Source organism: Pelodiscus sinensis, chromosome 2 (assembly GCF_049634645.1).
Source record: "Pelodiscus sinensis isolate JC-2024 chromosome 2, ASM4963464v1, whole genome shotgun sequence".
Taxonomy (NCBI): Eukaryota; Metazoa; Chordata; order Testudines; family Trionychidae; genus Pelodiscus; species Pelodiscus sinensis.
In genome coordinates this window covers 172,305,468-172,332,663 of record NC_134712.1, presented here as the reverse complement: position 1 = coordinate 172,332,663, position 27,196 = coordinate 172,305,468, and the positions used below count along the sequence as shown (strand labels likewise).

Here is a 27,196-nt window from a genome sequence, read left to right as displayed (position 1 = left end):
CTGTGATGAAATTTGTCTGTCTGACTAGGCAGAGTGGTCTCCATAGGGTTGTTGTTGTTTTTTTAAATCTCCCAGCTATTAATTTCCCAGTGCAGTCCTTTTCTGTTTGGGTTTGCCTGTTGGGTGGCCATATTGCAAGAATAAACCGTGGGTTTGGCTTCCATAGTAAAGCCAGATTTATTATTTTCCTGGGTTTCTAGAGCTGTTTAATTGCTGGACTGACCTTTTCAAATGCATTTGCTGCTTGTTGGTGCATTATTTGTTGGTGCTTCTGTTTGATCGGTGGTAATTGATTCTTCTGTGTAGTCACTGAGCCAGATTTTCAAAAGAGTTCAGCATCTACAACTGAAGCCAGATTTTCAAGAGCTCAGCTGTCCTTTGGGCACCTCAATAAAAACCAGAGGTGAAATCCTGGCTCCCGCTAAATCACTGGCCAAACTCCCATTCGCTTCAGTGGAGCCAAGGTTTCGGCTCTGATTTTTCATTAGTGCTCAGCAGCCAGCAGCTCCTTGTGTGACACAGATGGCCAGATTTTTGTAAGAGCTAAGCACCCAGCATGCTGAGCTGTTTTGAAAATCTAGCACTTATTGTGGTGTCTAAATAGGAGCTGAAATCTTTAGAAAATCTAGCTGATTCAAGTCCTCCTCAGATGGGAAAGGACTTTGCTGGGAATGAATGGCCAGACAACACCACAGTTTAGAAGACAGTTTAATTTCTTACCTTTCTCACTCACTCCATTCTCCTTCTGTCTTCCTCCTCCTCTTTGATTTTTTTTGCATGTCTGATTTGAGATGCATGGATCATCAATATGGAGGTTTCCCAAGTTATTCTGTCATATTCTGCATATGTTAAATGCTGCATTTCTGAAGCTCTTCTATATATCTCTGATAATTTAATATTTTGACTCTAAAATCCCGAGTGCAATTTATCGTGTGACTCACTGGAACAGAGGGAAGATTGCTTAGAGAAGAGGGCATATGTGTGAAGTTCCTATTTTCTGTTAAATTCCTAGAGCTGTTCAAATATTAGAACTTCTGTCTCATGGAATTTCACAGAGCATCAACATTTATTAATGTCAATATTTTGTGAGATGGAACATTCTAAAAATGATTGTTTCAGAAAGGCCAAAACAGTTCAGTTCAATATATTTGAGCCAAAGAAAATGTTTCAACATTCCCAAATCTAAACCATTTCCTTTCATTTTGACATTCATCTGTTGTCCTCCTGAGCATTCCTGGTGCCTCATTGACATTGCTATTTGGGTGCTTCATGCACCCATTCTTCTTTATGAGCTAGATTCCCCCCACCATGTGACATCTCTCATGACATACTGTGGCCTTATGACTTCCTTGACCGATCACAAAGAAGGGCGTCTGCAATACATCATTGAGATAATCTGAAATGAAGCATTTCCATTCGACAAACCAAGATGACGTGAACGAAAATTAAATATCTCATTATGATTTTCTCTGCACATAAAAAAGCAAAATCTAATTTTTGATCAAAATATTTTTGCAGAAACTGCATTTTCCAGTTAAAAATATTTTGTGGGAAAATTTCCACTCAACACTAAAAGTTTTAACAGCCCGTCATTCATTTCAGTGATGGGCACTTATGAGACTCTAAATCCTTATACCACAGTCTTCTAGACAATTTAACTTGGGATTTAGGTAAAGAAAAACTAAAATGTGTTTTCCCCCTCAGCTATTCAAGATCCAACCTTACAAATCCTTAGACAATGACCAGATTACATGTGCAATATAATTACATCAGTGGGCTTGTTAGCGACATAATTATTCTAAGATAATGATAGAACAACTGCAAATTCAGGTGTCTCAACTCCATTCCTTAATGCAGAGGTAATCTATTTGTGTCAAGATCCAAATTTCTTGATCAAGATATAGTCAAGGTTCAGGATCCAGAGAAAATAATAATAATTACAAATGATAATAACGATAATAAGCAGTAAATAAAAATATTTTGGGGTTCATTCAAAAAGTGTCTGGTGGGCTAGATTTGGCCCACAATCTACCTAATGACTACCCTGGCCTTCAAATCTCATCTAGGCTATGTCTACACTACAAGTTTTCTTGGCAAAAAATATGCTAATGAGGGACTCATTTGTGTGAGTCTCAATCTCATTCGCATATTTTCTGCTATCCGTTTTTGTGCTAGGGTTTTTTGTGCAAAAACAAGCAGTATGGACATTTTCTTTTTGTGCAAAGCCCCCTTTTTCCGCAAGATCGAGGGGCATAAGGATCTCATTAGCATATTTTTTGCCGAGAAAACTCGTAGTGTAGACGTGACCCTACACTACACATAACAGCTGTGGTGTAAGTAGCTGTGGGGATAATTGTACTGTAGTCAGGATCTTGCAGTTGTTACATTAATATGCCCTAATTCATATAAGTAGTCTAATTGACTTGAGTGGGATTGCATGCCTGGGCAAGGATTACTTGAGTGAGTAAAGATTTGCAGTGTTGGGTGCTTAGTATTTAGGAAAAGAGCTAAAAGCTCTGTAAGTAATGCGGGCTAAATTCAGATCTACTCATCTTAGTCACATGTTTAAACATTACCCATGGGAGAGCTCCTACTGAAATCAGTGGGACTGCCTGCATGGGGAGGATTATGCATTGAAACAATATGATATGGTTCTTCCAGTGACTTGACTGAAATCAGTGTAGTTACTCAAGGGATGGATGTGGCCCTGTGCGTTGATTACATGAACAATTAGTGAATTATTGTTTACTCCTCTTTTCCCCTCATCATTTGATTCATTCATTAGCTGTCATAAAGTGAGGGAAGTAGTTTTTGACATGTGTTGCTTTAGCAATCTATTTAAACCATAAAAAGGTGTTGCTGATGTAAATCAGAAATGTTAGACAGTTCCTGTCACTAGTAATTCAAAAGAGATAAGTAGTTGAGCTTTCAACATCCTGATATGGTAATAGCCTAGCAATGCACAATAGTGAGAATATATGTTTTATTCAAGGAATAGGTGACAGTATTGCTGATAATTCAAAATTATAAGTCTGTCAGGCCATCATCCCAAATTCATGCCAATAAAACATTTATATCACAAAAAACAATTGTGTACTCTGTATACCAGTAATCAGTTTTTAGCCATAATTGGTGAAAGCTTTGTCATTGTCCTTAAAGGCTTTGGATGGTAAAATCCTCCTCTGAAGTTAAAAAGCAGGCATTGCTTGGAAAAACATGAGTCTCACAGTGAAATGGTAAGAGTCAGGAATTCAGTATCATGATATTGGTCCCTGATGCCCAGGCCCAGCTCAGAGCCATGTTAAACATCCCCTTGTTGTCTAATCATCAGCGAAGTGGCTTTAACAGTCTGCATGTGAATACATGAAATAAATTTGGCTGCTCACAAGGAGAAATGGAAGCCAAGACTGTGAGAACTTTGCCATCTATTCTCCTCAGTGAATTTCTAAAGGAATCAGGAGCCCTTTTGACATATTCATTGCCTCAGGAAGGGTGTGGGACACAATACACACACAGCGGTGTTGCAGCTCTTTTAATCGATAACCTGCTATTTTACAATGATGGAAATCTCCAAAATTCTTTGCTTATTTAATTTATTTAATAAAACAGATGAAAAATTAAATCATTTCCCTTTGGCTGTTATGCTGTGGAATAATATTCACCAACAAATTACAGAGACTTAATAAGCTTAACAAGCTGTGGGAACCTTATGAAACTTCTGTGTGTGCACATTCTGCTGTGTCAGTGGAGGACAATACACTTCTTGTTTTCTTTTCTCTGAAAATAAGAAGAGAGTCTGTAGGGATTGTATTGCTTAATATAGTGCACTATTTATTGCAATAAATTACAGTACTTAATTGCTATCAGTTAAAGGGCTTATGCATTTTACAGGGGTCTTGGATGACAGCCAGCTGTAAATATTTGAGAACTGATTCTGATACCTTTATTCATAGAGTAGCACAGTTCTCTGAGTAGACCAATTGAGCTAAGTGGGGTGACTCATAGTACAAATTGTTACTAAGTCTTAATACTGTACTCAGATCTATCTTATAGTATTTGAGAACTTGAGGCTTGATTTCTGAAGCCCTTACTTATGCTGAGTAGTATTGACACAAGAAGACCTATTGAGCTCCATGAAACTGTTCTTGTAAGACTACTTGATTTAAGAGTTACACAATCAAGCCATTATAAGCCTGATCTAAAACCCCATTGAGGTCAATGGGAAGACTCTGGCTAACTTCAGAGAACTTTGGTTCAGGCCCTTAATGTGTTCCTTAATAGTGAAAAAGTTTTTAAATTAATTGTGCTCCACAAAGTAGTCAATCGTTTCAAATATACAATTCAGCTAAATTGATATGCATGCCCCGGATTTAGCAAAACACTCAAGTATGTGTTTATCTTTTAACACCTAAATCCATCTCTATTCAAGAAAACATTTAAGAAGTGATTCTCATTTACATTAAGGGCTCTTTAAGTCCCATTTTAACTGCTAACATGGTGTAAATTTTAAAAGGTCCATAGTGTAGCTCAGAGAGAGTGAACTTAAGCACGTTTAAGTTCTTTGCTGAATTTCTGAGTCTCAAGTTAAGCTCCCTAAGTCATATTCATTCACCTCTTTATATATGCCCTTAGATTTTGGTTGCAGAATTTTGGAAACCACTCTTCAAACCACTTTAAAATATGAATTTTAAAAAGAATCAATAATAAAGGGTTCTAGAGAAGCTCTATTTTTTGAAGAATTCTCAGTCTCTTTGAAGAAAAGCAAAGGGGAAATGTTGAACCACCTTGACAACTGTGTGTAACCCACTGAATTACTCTGTTCTAACAATTTACCATTTCCTCCCTTTCCATCAAACTTAAGGGCGTTTTCGACAACTGGAGGTCCTGGATCAGGTGACTAGTGCCTTCTCCTCTTTGCTGAATGGCGTTAACACCCAGCAGCAGAAACCAGAGGAGAGTAGTGGGGAAGAAAAGAGCATGATGGACATTCAGAGGAACAAAGCTAAGGCCACACGAGCAAAGCAGAGAAGGCTAGGTCAGCTCCTGAGAAAAGCTTCCAGACAGGCAACTGTTTGTCAAAGGAGCCCTCAGACGTCTGGAATTTTAGTGTCATTCAAGGATAGAGAAGAACCGTCTCCCACCTCTGCCGAGACGGACAGGTGCAGAACAATTAGGACATGCTTTTCAGAAAATAATACCTTGGTGGGTCTGGCAGAGGAACAGTCTTCCACTGAGGATGGTGCACTAACGTTATCCCAGCTGCCACAGGCTCCCATAGGGAAATCTCAGTTTTTGTCATATATGCCTATAGAGCAGCCCCAGCTTTCTTCTGCATCAGAGAGGGTTGTCAAAGACAGACCAAGGAAGGAGTCCAATTTGCTCTTGACCAACATGCTCAGAAGGGTGTCAGCTCTAAAGGGCAAGCCTCCAGATTCATTTGAAATGGAAGAGGTAAGTCAGGTATCAGTGTACTGTATAAGAGTGCATAAACAGATGATCAATACATGAATAGATCAGGCTTTTTTGGTTCAAGAGGAGAGCTAAAGTAAAATGTTTTCACTATGGAGAGACTCCAGAGCCCTTTCTTTGTGTGTTATAGGATGTTTAAGGGTTTCAATTTAGATTTAAATGGCTGTCAGAAAATTTGTCACTGGTGCTTAAAAAGCCATGATTGCAACAACAAGTATATGATCCAGCAGTTGTTCTTTAAGTTCTGCATCCTAAAAACAAGATCATTCAGCACACTGACTTGTCCTCTGAGCCACATTCCATGGAATGCCTCTAGTTCCCTGTCTGCTGTCAACACATATTAGGAGAGATGGAACGCTGATAAGGTCAGAGTGGCGCAGCACAACCTGGAGTGTTTGTCAGGCTGAGTGTTACATAAGAACAGTATACAACTGCAACAGTGGGAGCGTAGCTGCCTGTTCCCATTGTCACAGAAAGAAGTCCAGGAAGGCTACTGCCCCATGCTGGCAATACTAATATGATGCCCAGAGAAGCAGGCTTATCTTCCCAGCCACCCAAAGGCTGACGATAGGGGAAGAATGTCAACAATTAGGTCTCCCTGGAAACAAAGAAAATAGGGAGAGGATTAGCCACCACCCCCCTACAGAAATTTGAGTGGGAGGTGGCACACCTACTCCATAGAAGATGACAGCAGCTTAAGGAGGATTTCTACATTGAAGAGATGTTCAAAAAAAGGTCATCATAGGAGGAGTAGGATCCTGGACCCATGGAGAGGAGGCTGGTTCATCTAAGTACTGTTTCAAGATTTTATTTTGCTACAAGGATTTTTTTGTTCCAGCCCACATCCACCTTCAGTAGCTAAGAAAAATACTAAGCTCTGACTTCAAAATTGGGGTGATGTCTCTGCCTTGCTCATCACGTCTCTTATAGAAAAACACGTGACACACTTGTACCCTTCTGAGGGAGTGTGGCTCAGCACAGGGAATTAAAAGGGCCAAACTAGCTGCATACATTTTGATGAGCACCTAGTACAGTGGGGCACCATTTCATATATAGGAGGTTTTGAGTGCTACTACTACTACTACTATTACTACTACTATGTGGAGATTCAATTGAAATCAAAGATATCTGTATGCAAAATCTAAGGTTGTTTGGTTATATCACTGAATATATTGTCTTCAAAGGGTTATGATATGGTTCTATTAGATTGTAAGATTCTTGGTTCAAGTTCTGTCTTTCTTCTGTATTTGCTCAGTGGGACCCTGGTCTACAAGGCTAGGTCTAGACTACAAAGAAAAATCAGAGAAAGATACGCAAATTGCAAACCACAATTTGAGTATCTTTTTCTACTTTTCTTTCGAAAATGGCTTTTCTGAAATTTGGTGCGTCTACATGGCACCAAACTTCAGAAAACCTGCTCTTTCAAGCCATCCTTTCTTCCTCGTAAAACGAGGTTTACAGGGATGGTGAAAGAATGTGTCTGCTTTTCTGAATTTTTTTCCTGAAAAGTGCACGTGTTCCTTGGACGCGGCATTGCGTTTCCGGGATCCCGGGAAAGTGCTGCAGTCTAGACGTAGCCTGACTGTTGTCCATAGACACTACCTCAATGTCAAAAATAATATGCTAGGGACATAATAAGCTTCTGTAGGCAACACTTAAAAAAATGATGGTTTCTAAAGAGACCTGTGGAACATCACAATATTTCCCTTGTTACTGTGGGAAAGACACATGACCTTTCATTCTCTGAGCAAATTCTGGCCTTTCTTACATCTCATTGCAAGAATTTGGCCCTATGGGTCAGACTTATGCCACTGATTTTCTGAGGGGCATTTATTTGAGCTAGTTCCATGGCGAGAGCTTGAATGTATAGTACAGGAATAAAGGCCTTTGACAGTTAAATATGGGATTTGGAGGGTGACCAAGACTAGATCCTGGATTAAAATTCTAAAAAGTAATAAAAACAAGAGCCACAAAAAGAAGATTTGACATTTCAAATGAAATTTCTTAATTCTAAAAGGGGAATAGACTTGTAATAATAAATTAGCTGGTTTTTCTTTTTCTTTTTCTTTTTTCTGAATTAGATCCAAAGCTTTGAGGATGAAACTCCATGGGGAAATCCTCGTGATAGTACTTCAGGTGGGTAGTAACAAATAAAATGCAACTTTAAAAAAAGCCCAAACATTTAATTTTCTAATTTTCTCTATCTTGCACAATGCATCCTCTAACTGCTCCCATCTATGCAGTTTGGCCGCACAACTATAAATGTGCCAATCAAATGGGCATTTCACGTAGTAAAATAAGGTGGATTTCAGGTTTGCTCACAAAGTCAGAGGTGTTGTGTGTGTGTACCTGGAGATGTGCTCATATGCAATTCATTGCAGGTGTGAGGTCTGCATTAAGAGGTTAAAGGTTAAAGCACAAACGGCTGGATGGATAATAAAGTGAAAGTGTGTCTCCATGCTACAGAGATGACTGTGGAATGCTGGAGAAGCAGGCTGTTCAGCCTTCAGAATAGGGAATGTCTTGCAGGATTCTCATGTTCCTCCCTCTAGCTAATCCTCAGAGCAGCAGTGAGAAACTCAGGAGCTGGAGAGAATCATGTGATTGTTCCCTGCCACTCTCAGGCTCAGAGAGAAAGGGATAAAAGGGAGAAATCCCAGTGGACCTTACCATATTGTAACAAAATTGTGTTAATGATTTAAATGCACAGAAAACTCCTTAATTAGCCAAAATCCATTTTTAATCACATAGATAAGTGGCCTGATATCCATAGATACTAATTGTCTGTACAGCCCATTGATATAAACAAGAATTGGCCTCTCCTAGGGTGACATCTTGGTGGCAGTATATAGCCAATATCACAAGTCACAATGACCACCGTGAGGACTCTCCAGTGCCAGCCTGAGCCTAAATATCTATCTGGAAATTAAACAATCTCACAGGGCGAGGTCTGCAAGCCTTAGGAAGCTGCCACAAACCAGCCATATGTGTTTTAATGCAGTGTAGACACATCTTCATTGACTTCACTAGACTTTGGATCAGGTCCTCCTATTTGCTATTCATGGTGCATTAGTCACCTCATGGTTAGTCATGGTATTGTTTTGTATCTGCTTCCTGAATGACAACTGAATCTTTATAGACAGAGACAGGCTCCCACACAAGTGTTGACAGAGAAGTGAATTAGAAACCAATTAGAAACCAATTCAGGATTTGCTAAAATATTCACAAATAGAGTTCCCTACTATTTATCCAGCTCCTGTGACTTACTGTACCATGTAATGACCAAGGCTGCATCTAGACTGGCATGATTTTGTGTAAATACTTTTAACGGAAAAGTTTTTCCGTTAAAAGTATTTGCACAAGATAGCGTCTATACTGGCATGTGCCTTTGCGCAAAAGATTTGCTTTTGCATAAAAGCATCTGTGCCGGTGTAGACTCTCTCTTGCACAAGAAAGCTCCGATGGCCATTTTAGCCATCGGGCTTTCTTGCGCAAGAAATTAACGTGGCTGTCTACACTGGCCTTCTTGCACAAGAATACTTGCACAAGAGGGCTTATCCCTGAGTGGGAGCGTCGGAGTATTTGTGCAAGAACCACTGATTTTGTACATTACAAAGTCAGTGTTCTTGAGCAAATACTCGTGGCCAGTGTAGACAGGCAGCAAGATTTTGTGCAGAAGCGTCCGCTTTTGCGCAAAATCATGCCAGTCTAGTAGCAGCCCAATTGTATTAGTTGCTGCAGGTCACATAGTTATATTGTTCTTAGTATAAGTAAAGGAAAAACCAGGTACCTTGCATTCTGGTTTAACACAGAGAAATAAGTGTGTGCTGAATTGCCTTAGCCCCAACCCTTCCACTTCCCAGGGGCCCTTTTAGGGAGAGGGAGATGAAGCCCCCCCAATTCATATGGGGACCTTGCTGGCTGTTCCCCTTCTTCAGGGAGCCAAGGGAAAGTACACAGTTTGCTGCATTCCTCACTCTTGCTAGGGAGTGTATGGGTAGATGAACCCGGACTTGACCCAGCTGAAGGATGTGAACCCTTCCCTGGCAGTGCTTGCTGGAGCTGCAACAACTCTGGAGGGAACCCAAGTTGCTGCAGAGAGTCAGGGTAGTCCTCTCTCCCCAGGGCATCCTGCTTACTGAACTCCTCATCTCCAGCCCCTCTCCAGAACAATGATTTAAATGAAGAAAAACAAAAATTAATTGAGTTAAGGACCCGCGCAAATGGGATCTTATTTTGTAAAGTAGACAGCCATCTGCTGGCAAAAGCTTGCAACTCATCTGCTATATATTTGAGAGAGTAAGTAAAAAAAATTAATTGAGTTAAGGACTCGAACAACACCAGGTAAATCTAGTATCATATAAGGAAATAGTACATGTATTATATATTAATGTCTGTGACACAAGGTGGTGTTCCAAAATTGTATTTTTGCATGTGGTTTAAATTCTGATCTATTTCTCTGATTATTGACACTTGTATTACTGATACTTGTCTTAATTTCAAAAGAAGAAAATGTAGGGCCAGACCTCTAATATATTTAGGTACCTAACTCGGAACTGTCAATTCCACTGGAAGCAAGGTGTACCACTCAGTCTGAGTCCCCTTTTTGGATCTGGCCTTAAGGCCCCAATTCAGAAAAGCACTTCAGCATGTGCTTAACTTAAATTGAATAGTGATGGATTTACACGTATATTTAAAGTATGTCTTTAAATGAGTTCCAGGTCAGGGATATACTTAAAGCCACATGCTTAAGTGCTTTGCCAAATAGGACCATCATTATGGAAAATATCAGCCCAAAAAGTGAATGCTATGAAATTTAGAGGTGGATTATAATCTCTTTGGGGGGCAAGGAGTGCCAGTCATTGTGTTTGTATAGTATTTAGAATAATGGGAACCCTTTCTTGGTTGCCCAGCAGGAACCATTATAAGGAATATAAGTTACATGTATCTGGAAAGAGGCTGGAATGGAAGCTGTTCCACTGTGTTACCTCTAGGTATCACCGTGGAGGTGCTGAAGTAGGTGCTGAAGAAGCAGGGCTAAATAGCAACAGGGTGTTTGGCATAAATGGAGCATATTAGAAATGGGTGACTTATTGAAGTACTTGCCCTAATGGTCTTTTCCCTTGGCTCTGTAGCCTGGCCTCAATTTTAGTCCAATTGCTTAATTTTCTAGCTTCCCTAGGAAAGCCAATTCCCTGTCTGCTGTACATCTTCTTTATATTTCTCCATAATGTAGATTTTGGCTGTTTAAATGCAGCAGGCTTTATGATAAAGCTTTCTCCTTCTTCTTCTTTTCTTATTTGGCAGAAGGTTGAGACTTAATTTTAAAAGACACTCAAACCCCCAAACATCCCTGAATGACTTACAAGAAAAGCAGTGTTTTCAAGCTCTGTTTTTTTTAAAAATTACAATTTTTATTAGGCAATTTTATCATTGTTATAAATAAGTAATTGTACTGGGGAGAAGGGATAATCCTTATTTAATTAAATTCATCTATACTCCCAGGTTGGCAGCAACCAGACATATGTGAGACTAATACCCACAGCCTGCCTGTATGCATGTGCAATTAAAAATTCACTCTACAGTAGCACTGGCAGTTTAGTGTTGCTTTTGGCATTTACAAATTCTTTTATTTTGTGACTTTTTTTTTTCACCATACACATATGCTGGAGCAGATGTTGCTTATTTGTTGTTTATTCAAATCTGTAGGCTCTGGCAGCTAACTCCATTGTTCTGTAATGAAGCTTTATTCACTGTCCTGTATTAGGACCCAGCAAATGCATGACAGGCAGAGTTAGCTCCCAGCAGGAAGCTATAGTTATTGCTCTTACTTATTGGCTGTTTATATTCTAAAGCTCACAGTTGAGAAAGCTGGCTGGGCAGTGCAAAGCACTGGTGCTGTTGTGTTCTGAGGGAAATAACTCCACTGTCTCTTTGCCCTGATGAGGTGCAGGCTTGCATGTAAACTCATCTGTTGCAGGGATTTCATATTCAATATTTGAAAAGAGAGCTGTTCTCCCTCTCTACCCCCCATCGTTCCTTCCATTTTCAATTAGCGTTTATAAAGTATTGAGCTTAACTAAAGAATGTTTCTGTGTTGTTCATGCCTGTTAACTCAGCACGTGTCTGAAGATTCATTTGCAGCAACGTCTATTAGGGATGCAAGGGAATTGATGTTTATTTTTGTACAATATTGCATTTGTTCATTCCCACTACTTTCTTCTTTACTCATCAATGCCTTTTCCTGTTAGGGGAGCCATACTATTGCTATGCAAGGATTCCAGTGTAGTATTGACCAAGGAAGGACCTGCTGATCCCTGAAGGTTGTGTGCCAACATAAAGGCATTAGCCTGCTGGAGAACCTCTTTGTAGCTCGAGGGGCAATCAATCAGAGAAGTAACCACCTCCATCTGGCAAACTGTGACATGGAAACTCACTATTAGAGCATTTGTGATTCATCTTGTCCCAACTAAAGGTGCCAGGGAGCAAACTACATTCCGTCTTCACAGCAGCTGGGAACATTCTAGCTTCCCAGAATGCTAAACGGACACATAAGCTCTTGTGACTTATCAAATAGCAATTCTTTTAATTATCACACCTTCATTCCTCCCACCCACCAGTTCCACATACAGTGTGGCACCATGGGAATAGTTCCAGAATGCAATCAATATTTTTCTTAATTGGCTGTGTTCCAACAGTGTGAATCCTGTTTATTTGCCATTGTAACATGCATGGCATTGATTGGTTCATGCCACCAGACTCGTGGGAAAGGAATCCTCATTTCTTTCCATGGTTCAACTAACATCAGGATATTCCTGTTGCCTCTCATCATTTTTTTAATATTTAGCAAAATAGTAACAACCTAGAGCTAACTACCATAAGAAAGATTCCTTCTCACTAGCATAAGGAGGTAATAAGTTAACTCACTGTCCTGGTTACCACTGGAACTGTCACACCGTAACCATTTACACCATTTCCACTTTCTGAAAAGTCCTGAGAGGTCACCTTAGTGTAATCATGGTCTCTATCAGGTGGGGTGAAAGAAAAGGACATTTAGAGCATTGCTGATGAAATTCCAATGATGGGTCTTGTTGCCTATGACATAAAGGATCTGATTTTTCCACTGTTACATTGGTGTGACCCTTTCATTCAGTGGAATTATATCTGTGTAAGTATGGCCTGATGGAATGAATCAGGCCACATTTTTTTCTATATTACTGTTACTTTACAGTCACTGTTGTGGGCAACAGGTGGGCTTTCCTGTCTGCTGTGGAAAGGCTGAACGCTGGAACTCTTCTGGTTGGCTTCTTTTTGCTCTGAGGAGCTTAAGTTCCTCTCAGAGAAACTTCCAGGAGATTCACAATGGCCGCTAGTAGTTACTGAGTCAAGAAGCAAGGATTTGTTGTGCTACACCCTGTCCCGCCATCAGTGTTGTGGAGTATTCTCGTCAGAGGGTTTCTAAAGTACTGTGATTTGGATGTAGACCCTCCTGCAGAGAGGGCAACTTGCTGGAAGTTTCAAACAAATTGTGGTCAAACATACTAGAAAAAAGAACACCAATATTGTCACGTATAGGTACTGTGGTAATGCCTATGAGCCCCATTCATGTCCTACGAGCCCACTGTCATAGGCGCCACACAAACAGGAAAAAATGGATCCCAGTCCCAAAGAGTTAATATAGCTTTTGTCAACTACAGACTGATGCCGAGCCTTTTCTCTCTGGATGAGGTCATGGTGGGTCTAATCTAACAGCTGATATGTTGAAATCCCTAACTCCCCTTCCAGTCAGGCTTCTGATTAGCCAGTAGCATGGAAACAGAGCTGAATTTTCACCTTAAGGCCTTTCAGAGGTATTTGATACCATGCAGAGAGGGTTACTGGACCTGGCAGAAAAGGAGGGAATTTCCATATATTTTATTTGGGGTAATTGTACTAGATCAGAGTTCAGTGACTCCTTCTCCTTCGCGAAGGTTCTCAGCTGGTGAATCTCACAGAAGAATTTCAGAAGAGATCAGGCCTGCTTCTTTTTATTCATGTCTCTATGCAGTTGCCACTTGGGGAGATTGTGAAATAATATGATCTGTAATGTCATCAGTATGCTGATGACACTTAGCTCTACATCTCATTTTCATCAGAACCAGACATAGCCATCACCAGACTCTCCCGAAGTTTGGCAGGGACTGGAAGCTGGAGTAAAGCCAATTGGCTGAAGCTCAATCACTAATAAGATGAAGATGATGCTGGCTGGCAAAGAAAATACTGGGAGGACATGGCAAAGTCTGAAGCTGTTCCATCAATTGAAGGAGGATAAAAGACTATTGCCAAAGTGAGCTGTAATTCCAGTGTTCAGCTAGATTAATTACTTTTCTTAAACTTCCAAATTGTATGGGTGGCTAGAAATAATTCTGATTGTGTGTAACTAGCTAAAATATTATGCCCTTTCCTCTAAAAGAAACAGCTCACATTGCTCATTCACACTTTCATTATTTCTATTCTTGCCAATGCAATCTGTTTATGACTAAGCAAGAAAGACACTTAGAAACTTTGATAGTACAGGTTGGACCGCTCCTGTCCGGCACCCTCGGGACCTAACCGGTCCTGCAAGAGGGAATTTGTTGTACAAAAGGAGGTCCTCTGATATCAGCCTTCAGGCCACTGCCCCTCCCTGCTGCCAGCTCCTTCAGCCCAGCTCTCTGAAGGCCAGACCCAGCCCTGACTCCAATGCTGGCTGCCCGGGCAGCTCCAGCCCCACTGGCAGAAGGGTACATTGCCCAACTGGTCTGCTGCAGTCCCAACCCTGCTGCCAGGTGGCACATGGCCCCGGATGCACTCATTCTGCTTGGATGCCACAGCTGGCTTCTCATCATGGGCTGCTGCGGCCCTACCACCTTCCAGGCTGATGTGGCTCAGCCAGGCTTCCCCTCCTGGGCTGCTGTGGTCTTAGCCCTGCTGCCGGATGGCAGACAGTCCCGATCGCACTCAACCCAGGCTGCTGCATCCTTGCTACTCACAGGGTTGCACTGGGCTCCCAGTTGCTGGCTGTTCTGCCTCAGATCTCTCTCATCCAGGAACATCTGTGGTTATTCTGGACCATGGATGTTGCTGGACGAGAGAGTCCTGGATTTGAGAGATGCAACCGTACAGAAAGCTTCAGATGGGTAGCCGTGTTAGTCTGTAGTAGAAAAAACTTTTAAAACAATGAATAGTCATAAGAACATAAGAATGGCCATACTGGGTCAGACCAAAGGTCCATCTATCCCAGTATCCTGTCTGCTGACAGTGGCCAGTGTCAGGTGCCCCAGAGGGGTGGACCAAAGACAATGATCAAGCAAATTGTCTCCTACCATCCTTCTCCAGCCTTTGACAAACAGAGGCCAGGGTACCATTCCTTATCCCCTGGTTAATAGCCTTTTATGGACCTAACCTCCATGAATTTATCTAGCTCTTTTTTAAAACTCTATTCAAAGTTGCAAATGAAGCCCAGGATTTAAATATCCCGGGCTTTATTTGCATCTTCCTGTCTGGGCGCCATTTTTAAATCCCCTTAGTCCGAACTAACTGCCCACGGCTACACACGGCAGTCAAACGTTAACTCAAACTAAGTCCTTAACGTTTGACTGCTGCGTGTAGCCGCGGGCAGTTAGTTCAGACTAAGGGGATTTAAAAATGGCACCTGGATGGGAAGATGCAAATAAAGCCCGGGATATTTAAATCCCGGGCTTCATTTGCAACTTCAAATGCCTACATTAGCCTCCCTAGTTTGAACTAGGGGGCTAGGGTAGACATACCTTTATAGTCCTAGCCTTCACAGCCTTCTCCTAGCCTTCATGCAGCACCTTAGAGCCTAACAAAAAATATAGATGATATCATGAGCTTTCATGGGCACAAACCACTTCTTCAGATGAAGGGAGTTTAAGGGGTCCAAGTTCCAAATAAATAGCAAAGAAAGAAAGGGGTAGGGAGGGAAAGGTAAGGAAAAAATTGGAAAAGAATAGTCCATTAGCCAATGGAAACTTTGAGATCCATTAATGAGTGCCCGGGCAAGTTATAATGTTCCCCAACAGGTTTCTGTGTGTAACCTTTTTGAATCTCTGATGCGTCCATTACTCCTTTGTCGTAGAGACTGTCCAGTTTGGCCAATATACATGGCAGGGGACATTGCTGGCACTTGATGGCATAGATCACGTTGGTGGATGTGCAGTTATATGAACCTCTGGTGTGGTGGTTTATGTGGTTAGGTCCTGTGATGATGTATAGACAGAGTTGTATAGATGTATGCACTGGAGTTGATTGCAGGGGTGGGTTCCTTGATGAGTATGATGAAGGTGTGTCGTGCGGTTGCTGGCAAGAATTTAAGGTTAGGGGGTTGTCTGTAGGTGAGGATTGGCTTGTCTCTCAAGGCATTTGTGAGTGAGGGGTCATTTTCCAGGGTAGGTTGTAGATGGTTGATAATGCACAGGAGGGTTTTAAGTTGGGGGCTGTAAGTGATGACAAGTGGAGTTCTGTTGTTTTCTTTGTAAAGCCTATCTTGAAGAAGCTGTTGTCTGGGTACTTGTCTGGATCTGTTCATATGTTTTTTCACTTTTCCAGGTGGGTATTTTAGTTGTAAGAATGCTTGATATAGATCCTGTAGGTGTTTGTCTCTGTGCGATTGGCGCAAATCCGGTCATATCATAGGACCTGGCTATAAACAATTGATTGGGAAAAGTGTCTTGGATGGATGCTAGAAAGCAGCTGCCTACTCTCGGAGGCTATATCTACACTAAAGGGGAAAGTCGACTTAAGATACACAACTCCACCTACTTTAATTATGTAGCTGGAATCATCATATCTTAAATCATGTTTTCATGCTGTCCACATAGCAGGAGGTCAATGGGAGTAAATGCTCCCATTGGTTTCCCTTACTCCTTGTGAGGAACAGGACTACCGGTGCTGATGGGGGTGCTCCCTTCACTAGCCCCGGTAATTCAAACTCCAGAAGTTTGTCTGCGGCAGCATCGATCTTCCACATAACGTAGACATGGCCTGTGTGAAGTAGGTTATTAGAGAATATCACCTCTACGGGGCTATGTCTAGACTGAATCTCCCTGTTGACAGAGGGATGCAAATCAAGCACGTTGAAATTGCTAATGAAGCAGGGATTTAAATATCCCGTGCTTCATTAGCATAAACATGGCCACAGCTTTTTTTTCTAAAAGGAGCTTTTTCGGAAAAAAAACAGCAGTCTAGATGCGGAGCTGTTGAAAATAAACCCTTTTTTGGCAGATCCTGTATTCTTCAAAAAATCCCTGCTTCATTAGCAATTTTGATGTGCCTAATCTACATCTCTCTGTCGACAGAGAGGTGTAGTCTAGACACAGCCTGGCATATACTGTTTCCAGTGAGAAATTCAGTGTGTTGAGCAGTGTCATCAAGCCTAAAATGACCCCTCTGCATACCTGAAAGAAAATATTCTCTCTGACCCTATTGTCCTGAGGTGTAGTTGCTGGAGCTAAAGCTAAGGCACACTCAGTAAGGAATCCCTGGCTCTGAAATTCATAGAACTCAAGTCTGGCCATTTATAGTAAGATGCAACGTATTTGTGCACAAGAGATAATTTGGGGAAATAATTTTTTTCATAAATTTAAACCACAAATTTCAGTATTCAGCTACATTTTTCTTCTACAATCCCAGGGGGTTTAGAAAACACCTCATTTTTACTTCAAAAGCTTCTGAGTCTCTAAGGGTATGTCTACACTGCACAGTTATTTTGGAATAAGCTATTTTGGAATAGTTATTCTGAAATAGCATATTTCAAAATAGCACATCTACACTGCTGGGAAGCCTCAAAATTAGTCCGAGGCAGGGTCCCCTAATGTGGATGTACTATCTTGATTTAGAGCCCTAGGAGGAATTACTTAGAATGGCCCTGGTAAAGGGATATTTCGAAATAGCGGAAGTGGAGTGTCTACACACATCTTATTTCAAAATAGCTATTTCGGAATAGGCATTATTCCTCATAGAATGAGGTTTACAGAAGTCAGAATAACCTGTCCATTATTTTGAAATTATTTTGAAATAACGGAATTGCTGTGTAAACACTCGCATAATTATTTCAGAATAACAGCCATTATTCCAAATTAATTTTGCTGTGTAGACACACCCTCAGGTGACACAAGACTACTCCTTGTTTTTAAAGTTGCAGACTAACACAGCTACCCCTGTGAGACTTGCAAAGCAATGTAGTCATTTGTTTCCTTTATAGAGAAACAGAACTTTTTCATACAAAAAATTGTTCTAGAGACATTTTTCAACTAGTTCTGCTCCTCACCAAGGATTCCTACTTAATGTGAGCTATGAAAATATGTGCTTTTAGAGAGAGAGTCCTATCCATTTCACTATTTTCTAAAGCAAAGGGCTCATGAGGAACATGATGCAAACCCATTAACTTCTCAGATGTTTTGGGTGGGAATAGGTTGAAGGGTGAGGGCTATGGTGATGTTAGTTACTAGAGAGCTTATTATGTTGTTGTTATATGGTTGGTCTACAGGGTGTTTTATACATTGCATTTTTATTCTGTGTGGTTTAATCTTATGAAATATGTGGCCCTTGGGCTAATCACCTTTAAATCAAAATAACTAAATACACTTTGTTCCTTATATCTGGAAAACATAGTTCTTTGCAAAGTGTGCCCCTGTGCCACAATGATGCATGCCTTATAAAAACACGTGGTAATAAATAATAGCATGTACAGTGGGAGGCAGAAATCAGATGAGAAAATTGCACAATTATCTAAAATGTAGGCGCCATGTAATTGAAAATGTGCATCTTAGATGTATCAGTGTTATCTGTGATTACAGAAAGAAAAACAGGCCAGGCTGTTTGAGAGAGAGGAAGGGGGGGTCTGCTTGGTAGTAAAAGAATAATGGTACAGCAAGATTTCTGGGCTGTGCCCACAAAAGCCCTTCTATGTTTTGTTAGTCTATAAAGTGCTACCAGACCATTTGTTGTTTTTTAAATTTAAAGTTTTCGGTTCTTGTTATATGCTTTTTGGGGCAAGAGCTATTTTTTTTCCGCTTGTACACAAGCCTGTCGACAGGGGAAGGGAAAGGGGGCAGTTGCCTCTTGGCCTGGCAATTTAAAAAGGCCCAGGGATCCCAGCCACCACCACTGGCAAGGCTATCAGCCCCACAGTTTCTACAGCTCCTAGCCCAATGGTGTTCTTGCCCAAAAGTGAGACTCTCCTGCGTTACCAAACTACAACATTAATACTAGTAACTGTGTTGGGTACAGAATTTTGTATTTTACTGTTAGTATGTGGTGGATCACACCTTCAACAGGAGTTGTTAGTGTGATGCTGTTGCAAAACTGCAACACTAAAGGACCTGGATATGTTTAGTTCGGGAAAAGAGAAGATTGATGGGGGACAGGATAGTGGTCTTCGAATACTTGAAAAGCTTCAATAAGAAAGATGGGGGAAAGTTGTTCTCTCTTGTCACAGAGGGCAGGCTAAGAGGCAATGGATTTAAACTAAGCATAGCAGATTTAGGCTAACCCTCAGGAATAATGTCCTAGCTATAAGAACAGTAGGGAAATGGATCAGACTTCCTAGGGAGGCTGTGAAAGCTCCTTCACTGGAGGTGTTCAAGAAGGCCGGATAGCCATCTGTCTTGGATGTCTTTTAGACACAACAAATACTGCGTCTTGGCAGACAGTTAAACTAGATGATCCTTGTGGCCCCTCCTATAGGTTCTGTAATGCCGTGTGTGCCAATTTGAAACAATCTCACTTAATCCAAATGGAACAGGGATGTGACATTTATTTAGCTAACCTGCATTTTGAATAAGATGTAACTGATCCATTGTGGGGCACATATCCCAGTTTCCTATCATGGGGATTTCAGATAAGAGGATTGTATCTAGCTCTTACTATGAAGAACAGTAGAAGGGCATGAATGAAAACTACAGCTTATTCCAGCACTGGAAACTGAAGTTATGGCTTGTCCGCTGCTGCCATCTGGTGAGCATACTCCTGTGCTGCTACATGTTATTCTAGTCCCACGGAGGTGGGCCTAGATGGGCAGCACTTACTCCAATGAAAAAGTCTAATGCAATTGGTATTTTTAGAAGATGACAGACTATAAACGTGAGAGAGGGTGGTAAAATTGGGCCTCGTATTGTTTCTATTGAAAAAGTAAGTACACACAAAGATTGGCATGAACTATCTAGTCTGGACATTTTTGTTTCTGAGGCTAGGGAAATAACCTTTAAAATGTCTCAGAAAGAATTTATAAACCAACAAATAGTCTAGTAGCACCTTAAAGACTAACAAAACATGTAGATGGTATCATGAGCTTTCATGGGCACAACCCACTTCTTCAGATGACAGGAGTGTTGGAAGTCCAGATCCAAGAATAAATAAGGGAAGGGGGGGGGAGAAAAGAAAAAAAATGGAGGGGAGGAAGAAAAAAAAGAGACAGTGAGTAGATAAGCGTCAGTGGGGTAGCCGAGTTAGTCTGTAACAGGAAAAACTTTAAAAACAACAAATAGTCTATTACAGGGGTGGCCAATCCATTAGAGACGAAGAGCCAAGACAGCGGTGGACAGAGTGCGAAGAGCCACATACTGGGGGTGAAAATTGTTGAGCAAAAAAAAAAAAAAGCAGCTGCGCCAGGGGAAAATAGATGCCAGTACACACCGTCCCAGGGGGCTCCAGGCTGGACAGTGTTGGGATCCGGTGGAAGGCTGGGGTGCTGAGCAAGCCACAGGCTTGTGGCTGTGAGGGTGCAGGAGTTTGGGCTGGAGTGCATGAGGGGCTCCGGGCAGGGAGGTTGGGAGTATGATGGGATCAGGACACAGATTTGCAGAGTATGGATGGTGCAGGACTGTTGTGGCAGAAGACTGGGTATGTGGGGGTGCAGGAGTTTGGGGATGTGAGAGGCTCAGGACAGGGGGTTCCAGTGTAGGAGAGGCTCAGGTTTGGAGTCCGGGGGGGTGCAGGAGTGTTATGATGCTGTGGTCAAATCGGGGGTTAACTCCAATTGGGGGCTTGTTGGCCAGGATTCATTTTTAAATAAAATATGTCAAACACAACATGCTTCAGCATTGTCTTTATTTGTGAGAAGGGCAGGGAACCTATTTTGAGTCAGGGGTCGCTGACCCACAGAAAAAATCAGCTGGGGCCACACAAGTGAGATGCATAAAACAACTCCTCCAAAAAACCCCAAGCTTCACTAATGTGTCTCCAACTGTGCTGGGGCGGGCAGGGGACAGGATGCTAGTGGGGGGATCTGGTCAGGGGGTAGGGGCGAGTGTCAGCTCGGCCAGTACCTGGGGGTCCCAGGTCTCAGGAAGCAAGCAGCTGCTCTTCCCCTCCCCTCTTCTCCCTTCCCCTCCCATAAACAGCTGGAATGCTTCCTGAAATACCAGGTCTGTCACTCAGCCGGGGATTTCCTTCCCCCTGCTGCTTGCCTGTGCAGGGTGTGTGTGTGTGTATAGGAGTCCCGGGACTGCATGCCAGCTCCAACTTCTCAGGAAGTGTGCGCTTGTCCTCTGCTCCCCATGACAGCCGCATGTTTCCTGAGAAGTTGGAGCTGACATGCAGTACCTGGATTCCAACTGCCTCCCCCCCGCCTCGCTGTAACCCAATCCCCCTCTTCTCTCCTCCCCCAGAGCCAGACCCCCTTTCCCCCCGCTCTAACCCAATTCCCATCCCCTCCTCTTCCCCAGAGCCAGGCTCTTCTCCCCTCCCTAATCCAATTCCCCTCCCCCCCAACTTTATGCCTGGGTCCCAGAGCCAGAGCTGCAGCCACCACTGCTGCTGCCGCCATGTGCATCTCCCTACAAGTGCTGGGCACATGCGCTGAGCAGCTGGCTTTGAGCATGTGTTGGTCGGGAACCCATGTGCACCCCCCACAACCCAATTTCTCTCCCTTCCCCTCCCCTTCTCCAGAGCCAGGCATCTCCCTCCCCCCAACCTTATGCCTAGATCCCGGAGTCACCACTGCACCTGGATCCGCCACTGTTGCCTGCACTCAGCAGTCAGCTGCTAGCACGTACAGTCTGGGATGCTGAGTGTGACCCAGCCTGCATATGCAGGATATGGCACAGTGCACTGGGGACCATGAGCTGAATGGCGGAGGCTGTGAGCATGCATGTGGCTCAGAGCAACCTGGCCATGAGACCAGCTGACCTGAGCAGTTCTGGGTTCTGCAATTTTTTTCTTTGAGAGCCAGGTTGGCCACAGCTGGTCTAGTAGCACCTTAACGACTAAAAAGTTACAAGAGGCGGATAAGAACCATTAGTTTGCACTTGGAAAGGAAGATGACCAACACCAGATTCTACACAGACATCAAGAGCAATTAGCACCTTCATTGTTTGGTTGGGTGGTTAAGTCATTAAGATGTGGAAGATAATGTGCGAGCCATCGGATATCCCAATTCATACAATTTGCATAAGAATTAAACTTGTGAATGAAGTTAAATTCCAACCCTTCTCTGTATATTTACCTTGTGGAATTGATCTAAAACAAAATGGGCAACTTGGAGATCCATTAATGAGTATCCAGGAAGATTAAAGTGTTCTCCAACAGGTTTTTGTGTGTCGCCTTTTTGGATATCTGATTTGTGTCCATTCATTCTTTCCCATAGAGACTGTCCAGTCTGGCCAATGTACATGGCAGTGTGGCATTGCTGGCATTTGATGGTATCAATCACATTAGTGGATGAGCCGTTAAATGAGCTTCTGATTCGGTGGCTGATGTGGCTGTGTCCTGAGATTAAATCGCTTGTGTAGATGTATGGGCAGAGTTGGCACCGGGGCTGATTGCAGGGGTGGGTTCCTAGATGATTATGATGGAGGTGTGTTGTGTGGTTACTGGAAAGAATTTGTTTGAGGTTAGGGGGTTGTCTGTAAGCAAGAATTGGCCTTTCCCCCAAGGCCTCTGAGAGTGAGTGATCATTTTCCAGGATAGGTTGCAGATTGTTGATAAGCCATTGGAGGGGTTCAAGCTGTGGACTGTAGGTGATGACAAGTGAAACTTTGTTGTTTTCTCTTATAGGCCTGACTTGAAGTAGTTCATGTCTGGGTACTTTTTGGGGTCTGTCAATCAGGTTTTTTTCCACTTTTCTAGATGTGTATTTCAGTTTTAAGAATGCTCATATTGGTGAGTTGTCTGGTCACCTCCTGTTCATAATCTGTTCTGTTCATGAGCTATAGACATCATTTGCAAGCCCTTTATATTTCAGTTTTACATCCAGATGCTTAGATGAGTTATTTTCTTCTAGTGTGCAAAAACCAGTGGACTGCAACAAGTCCTCTGTTTAGGTAATAGTTGTAAAAACACTGTAAATCTGACAGTGGAATAGTTTTATTAGATTTCATGTGCCTGTTGTAGCAGTTTGATACTCCACACTCTTCTGTTTCCAACAATCCAGATACAGCTGATTCTTTATTCCCTTACTAGTTACTTGAACTTTCTCTGAATGATGTGCTGGTAGCACTGAGGTAGCCTACTTTGCTGAGCAAGATTGTCCTATTGTTTCCTTATCTGTCTGTATCCATCTGTGATAGTTTCTCTTTCACTCCCATTGTAAAGTCTTTGGGGCAGAGATTGTCAAAGGGTTCCTGCTCTGTAAGTTGGGGTGCTGTGGCACTGTGACAATACAAATAAGTAATGAGAATAATTGTATCCTACTCAGCAGGTTGGTGCAGAGATAGTGGGAGATAATGGGGAAGGAATTTCCTGTTGATTGATACTGTAGGTAAGATTGTGTTGTTGAGAAAGAAGGCCTGTATTAAGACTGCAACATTTTAAGAACATAATAACGGCCGTACTGGGTCAGACCAGAGGTCCATCTAGCCCAGTATCCTGTCTACCGACAGTGGCCAGCACCAGGTGCCCCAGAGAGGGTGGACCGAAGACAATGATCAAGCGATTTGTCTCCTGCCATCCCTCTCCAGCCTCTGACAAACAGAGGCCCAGGACACCATTTTATCCCCTGGCTAATAGCCTTTTATGGACCTAACCTCCATGAATTTATCCAGCTTCTCTTTAAACTCTATTATAGTCCTAGCCTTCACAGCCTCCTCTGGCAAGGAGTTCCACAGGTTGACTACAGGCTGTGTGAAGAAGAACTTTCTTTTATTAGTTTTAAACCTGCTCCCCATTAATTTCATTTGGTGTCCTCTAGTTCTTCTATTTAGGGAACTAATAAATAACTTTTCTTTATCCGCCCTCTCCACACCACTCATGATTTTATATACCTCTATCATATCCCCCCTCAGTCTCCTCTTTTCTAAACTGAAAAGTCCCAGTCGCTTTAACCTCTCCTCATATGGGACCCGTTCCAAACCCCTAATCATTTTAGTTGCCCTTTTCTGAACCCTTTTCAAGGCCAAAATATCTTTTTTGAGGTGAGGAGACCACATCTGTACACAGTATTCAGGGGCAGTAAGATATTCTGGGTCTTATTTTCTATCCCTTTCCTAATAATTCCTAGCATCCTATTTGCCTTTTTGACTGCTGCTGCACTCTGTGTGGAAGTTTTCAGAGAACTGTCCACGATAACTCCAAGATCTCTTTCCTGATTTGTCGTACAACAACAGAAGAATAAACATCTAAATCACCAGCACTCTCGAACAAAAGAGAAGAGCAACAAAAATGATTAAAGGTCTAGAAAACATGATATATGAGGGAAGATTGAAAGAACTGGGTTTGTTTATTCTGGAAAGGAGAAGACTGTGAGGGAACGTAACAGTTTTCAAGTACCTAAAAGGCTGTTACAAGGCAGAGGGAGAAAAATTAATCTCCTTAACCTCTGATAACAGGACAAGAAGCAAAGGGTTTAATTACAGAAGGGAAGTTTAGGTTGGACATTATGAAAAACTTCCTGCTGGGGTAGTTAAGTACTGGAATAAGTTACCTAGGGAGGCTTGTAGAATCTCCAGCATTGGAGATTTCTAAGAGTAGGTTAGACAAAAACCTGTCAAGGATGGTCTAGATCAGTGGTCCCCAACATGGTGCCCGCCGGCGCCAGGTGCCCGCTGGGGCATTTATGTGCGCCCGCCTAGTCGGGGTCGTGACGCAGGATGGCAGGGGGAGGACGGGCCGCACGCGCTGCGGGGCTGAACTCATGCTGTGACGGGGCGTGAGGAAGCACCAGCGGTGGGAGAACCTGCTGGGGAGTGCGGTGGGGAAGATGTGGGAGCAGGGTGGCCAGTCCAGAGTGGCGAAATGGCTGCATTGGGGAGGGTCTGGCACCACCGCAGGTGCACTTGGCACAGGGCTGGCTGGCCAGGTGACGCAGCAGGATGACGTCACCCACCGGTGCGGTGCCCGCCACACAAAAAGGTTGGGGACCACTGGTCTAGATGGTGCTTGGTCCTGTCAGGAGTTTGGTGGATAGGACCTGATGACCTCTAAAAGTCCCTTCCAGTTCCATGATTCTATAAAATACAGGTAACATGAAATAATGTATTCTTCTAACAGCAGTTTGAATTTCCAAACTTACAGTGGACTGACCCTGCCTGGGATGAAAAGTCTTTTTCATATTGGACTGTGACACGGTGCCTCTTGCTGGATACTAGGGGCATCAGCTCTTCAGCTCTGGCGTGCCCCCTTTGAGCTGGTGTCACCCCTACTGTTAGCTGATATTCCCCATCATTTTGTGTTAGGACCCACATCCCTCCCAGATGTGGTGCCCTTCCACCTGGGTACTGCCCTGCCCCAGTGCCCCCACATTCTGGGGCCCTTCTCCTCAGGAAACCCCCAACCCCTATGCCCACCTGGCTTCAGTGTCACTGCCAGTCATCATCTAGCCCCTTACCTCAGGGACAAACTGCAGTCTGAATGGCCACTCATCATTGGCAAGAGGATGTGGACCTGCTGCCTTCTGCTGCCCTGGCTGCCTCTCTGCAGCCCTAATACCCTCAGGCCCTGCAGCCTGGGAGCTTCCCCAGCTCTGCCTGCCTTTCCCCAGCCCTTCTCTAAGTCCAGAAGACTCTGGACATTTCGTCTTCACGGTCTGGGTCCATACTGTGACCTGGACCACTACAGTCTTCATCTCCTTCTCTGACTGGGCCCTCTCTGTCCCAGACAATTTATTAGCTGCCTCCCTAGGATGGCTTCCAGGCAGGTCGACTACTGCCATCACTGCAGAATTGACTGTACCTGCCTTTGACCTCTCTGTGTCCCCAGATACCTCCTTCTTCAGCCTCCCTCCCCTGAGGGGGCAAGTGCCTCTTCTGGTTAGGGTTGCCAGGTGTCTGGTTTTGAACTGGACAGTCCAGTATTTGAGCTATTTTTTGGGAAACAAATAGAGAAAGTATAAATGACCGGTATTTTCTAAATAAGAAGTAATGTAGATTGTGATGTTAGGTCAAGTGTGTCCTGTATTTTTGTTGAAACCATCTAGCAAACCTACTTCTGGTGGCCCTTCTTGTGACAGACAAAGCAGACTCCCTACCTCCTTGCTGCTCATGGCCTTACTCGGTCCCCCTCAGGTTCAGCCCCTGCTCTGGGGCTGACTTTCAGGAAAGTGGCACAAGTCTTGCAGTGGGGACAGGCGGGGGAATATGTAGCTCTTTGCATCCTGTCAGACATGAGGCAGCACTTTTCACTGGAGGAAAGTGTAGGGAGTTTTAGTTTCTACTCATACCTGATAAGAAAGTGTTTCCTTGGCAGTAAGGAAGTAACTAATGGGGGAGTCAAGGCTTATGCCCTTTCAGGAGGAGAGTGTTCCTGCCCAAGTAAGGAGAGCAAAAAGCTTAGAAAACATCCTTAGCCCCTTAATTTTCAAAAAGTGGCCAATAATTTTGATTGATTGTGGTTTTTGTGTGCCCAAATTGGTGTGTGTAAGATGAGCCACTCACAAGTGAGGAATCCAAATCACTGACTACTTTTAAAATTTTGGCCTCATTCTGTATGGATAAAAATTGAGAATATATGGTTCCTTAATCTCCTTCTGAAGAGAAAAAAATTGTGCAAGTAAGGTAACAAATAACATATTTAAAGGTATCTCAATCTAGACTTATGTGGCTTTTGGTCTTAAGTGCCATCTTTCTCTTACCATATTCATGAGTATTCATGATTTCAACTCCATTGAAATCACTGGAAATGCTCATCTGAGTAGCATTTGACCCAAAGTGCCTATAATGATCAAGAAACAGTCAAAAGTCAACAATTTTAGCAAGTGAAATAACAAAGCAAAAGGACAGGTACTTATCGACTATTTATATTGGTTTATTTTGAGTGTTCAAATGATGATCTTTGTTTTCCAGAGATGAAAAATGGAACCTCAGTTAGTGATTAGACCTGTTGTTAAATCAATGCTTGTTCTGGTATTTGCAGCTACACTGGACACACATTGTAGTTTATTCTGGTTGTAGAGTTCTAATTGGTTCAGAGTAAAACTGCTAGGACCAGGAATATGTTTAGCATGAGAAAGAACAATTAAAGTGAACCCACTTTAGGCTCTAATGAGAAGCATTTACTGATTTTTAATCTGGCTTGCTGTTTGAATCTTTCTTCTCGCCCCTATTTTTCTCCCTGCAGAAGTGCTGGTGACAAGAACAAACAGCTGCCAGTCTGACAGCAGTGGATTTCTGGAGGAACCTCTGGAGCCATTCCCTTTACAAGTAAAGAGCTGGTGGTATTATTGAATGAGATTATTGAAAAGTTTGAGCAAAACTAATATCCAAAAGTTACCAGGTTCATGAAAAACAAAAGTAATACTAATACAGGGTGATAG

The 27,196-nt window shown here is 42.7% G+C and overlaps 1 protein-coding gene across 1 annotated transcript in view; it reads left to right on the top strand.

Moving 5' to 3' along the window:
- ITPRID1 (ITPR interacting domain containing 1) overlaps window positions 1–27,196 on the top strand; it is a 71,137-nt gene that overhangs the window by 24,162 nt on the left and 19,779 nt on the right. The window contains exons 8-10 of the mRNA XM_006124027.4: window positions 4,862–5,451; window positions 7,551–7,605; window positions 27,001–27,083. Coding sequence (XP_006124089.2) covers window positions 4,862–5,451; window positions 7,551–7,605; window positions 27,001–27,083 — 728 coding nt within the window. The remainder of the gene's footprint in view (window positions 1–4,861; window positions 5,452–7,550; window positions 7,606–27,000; window positions 27,084–27,196) is intronic.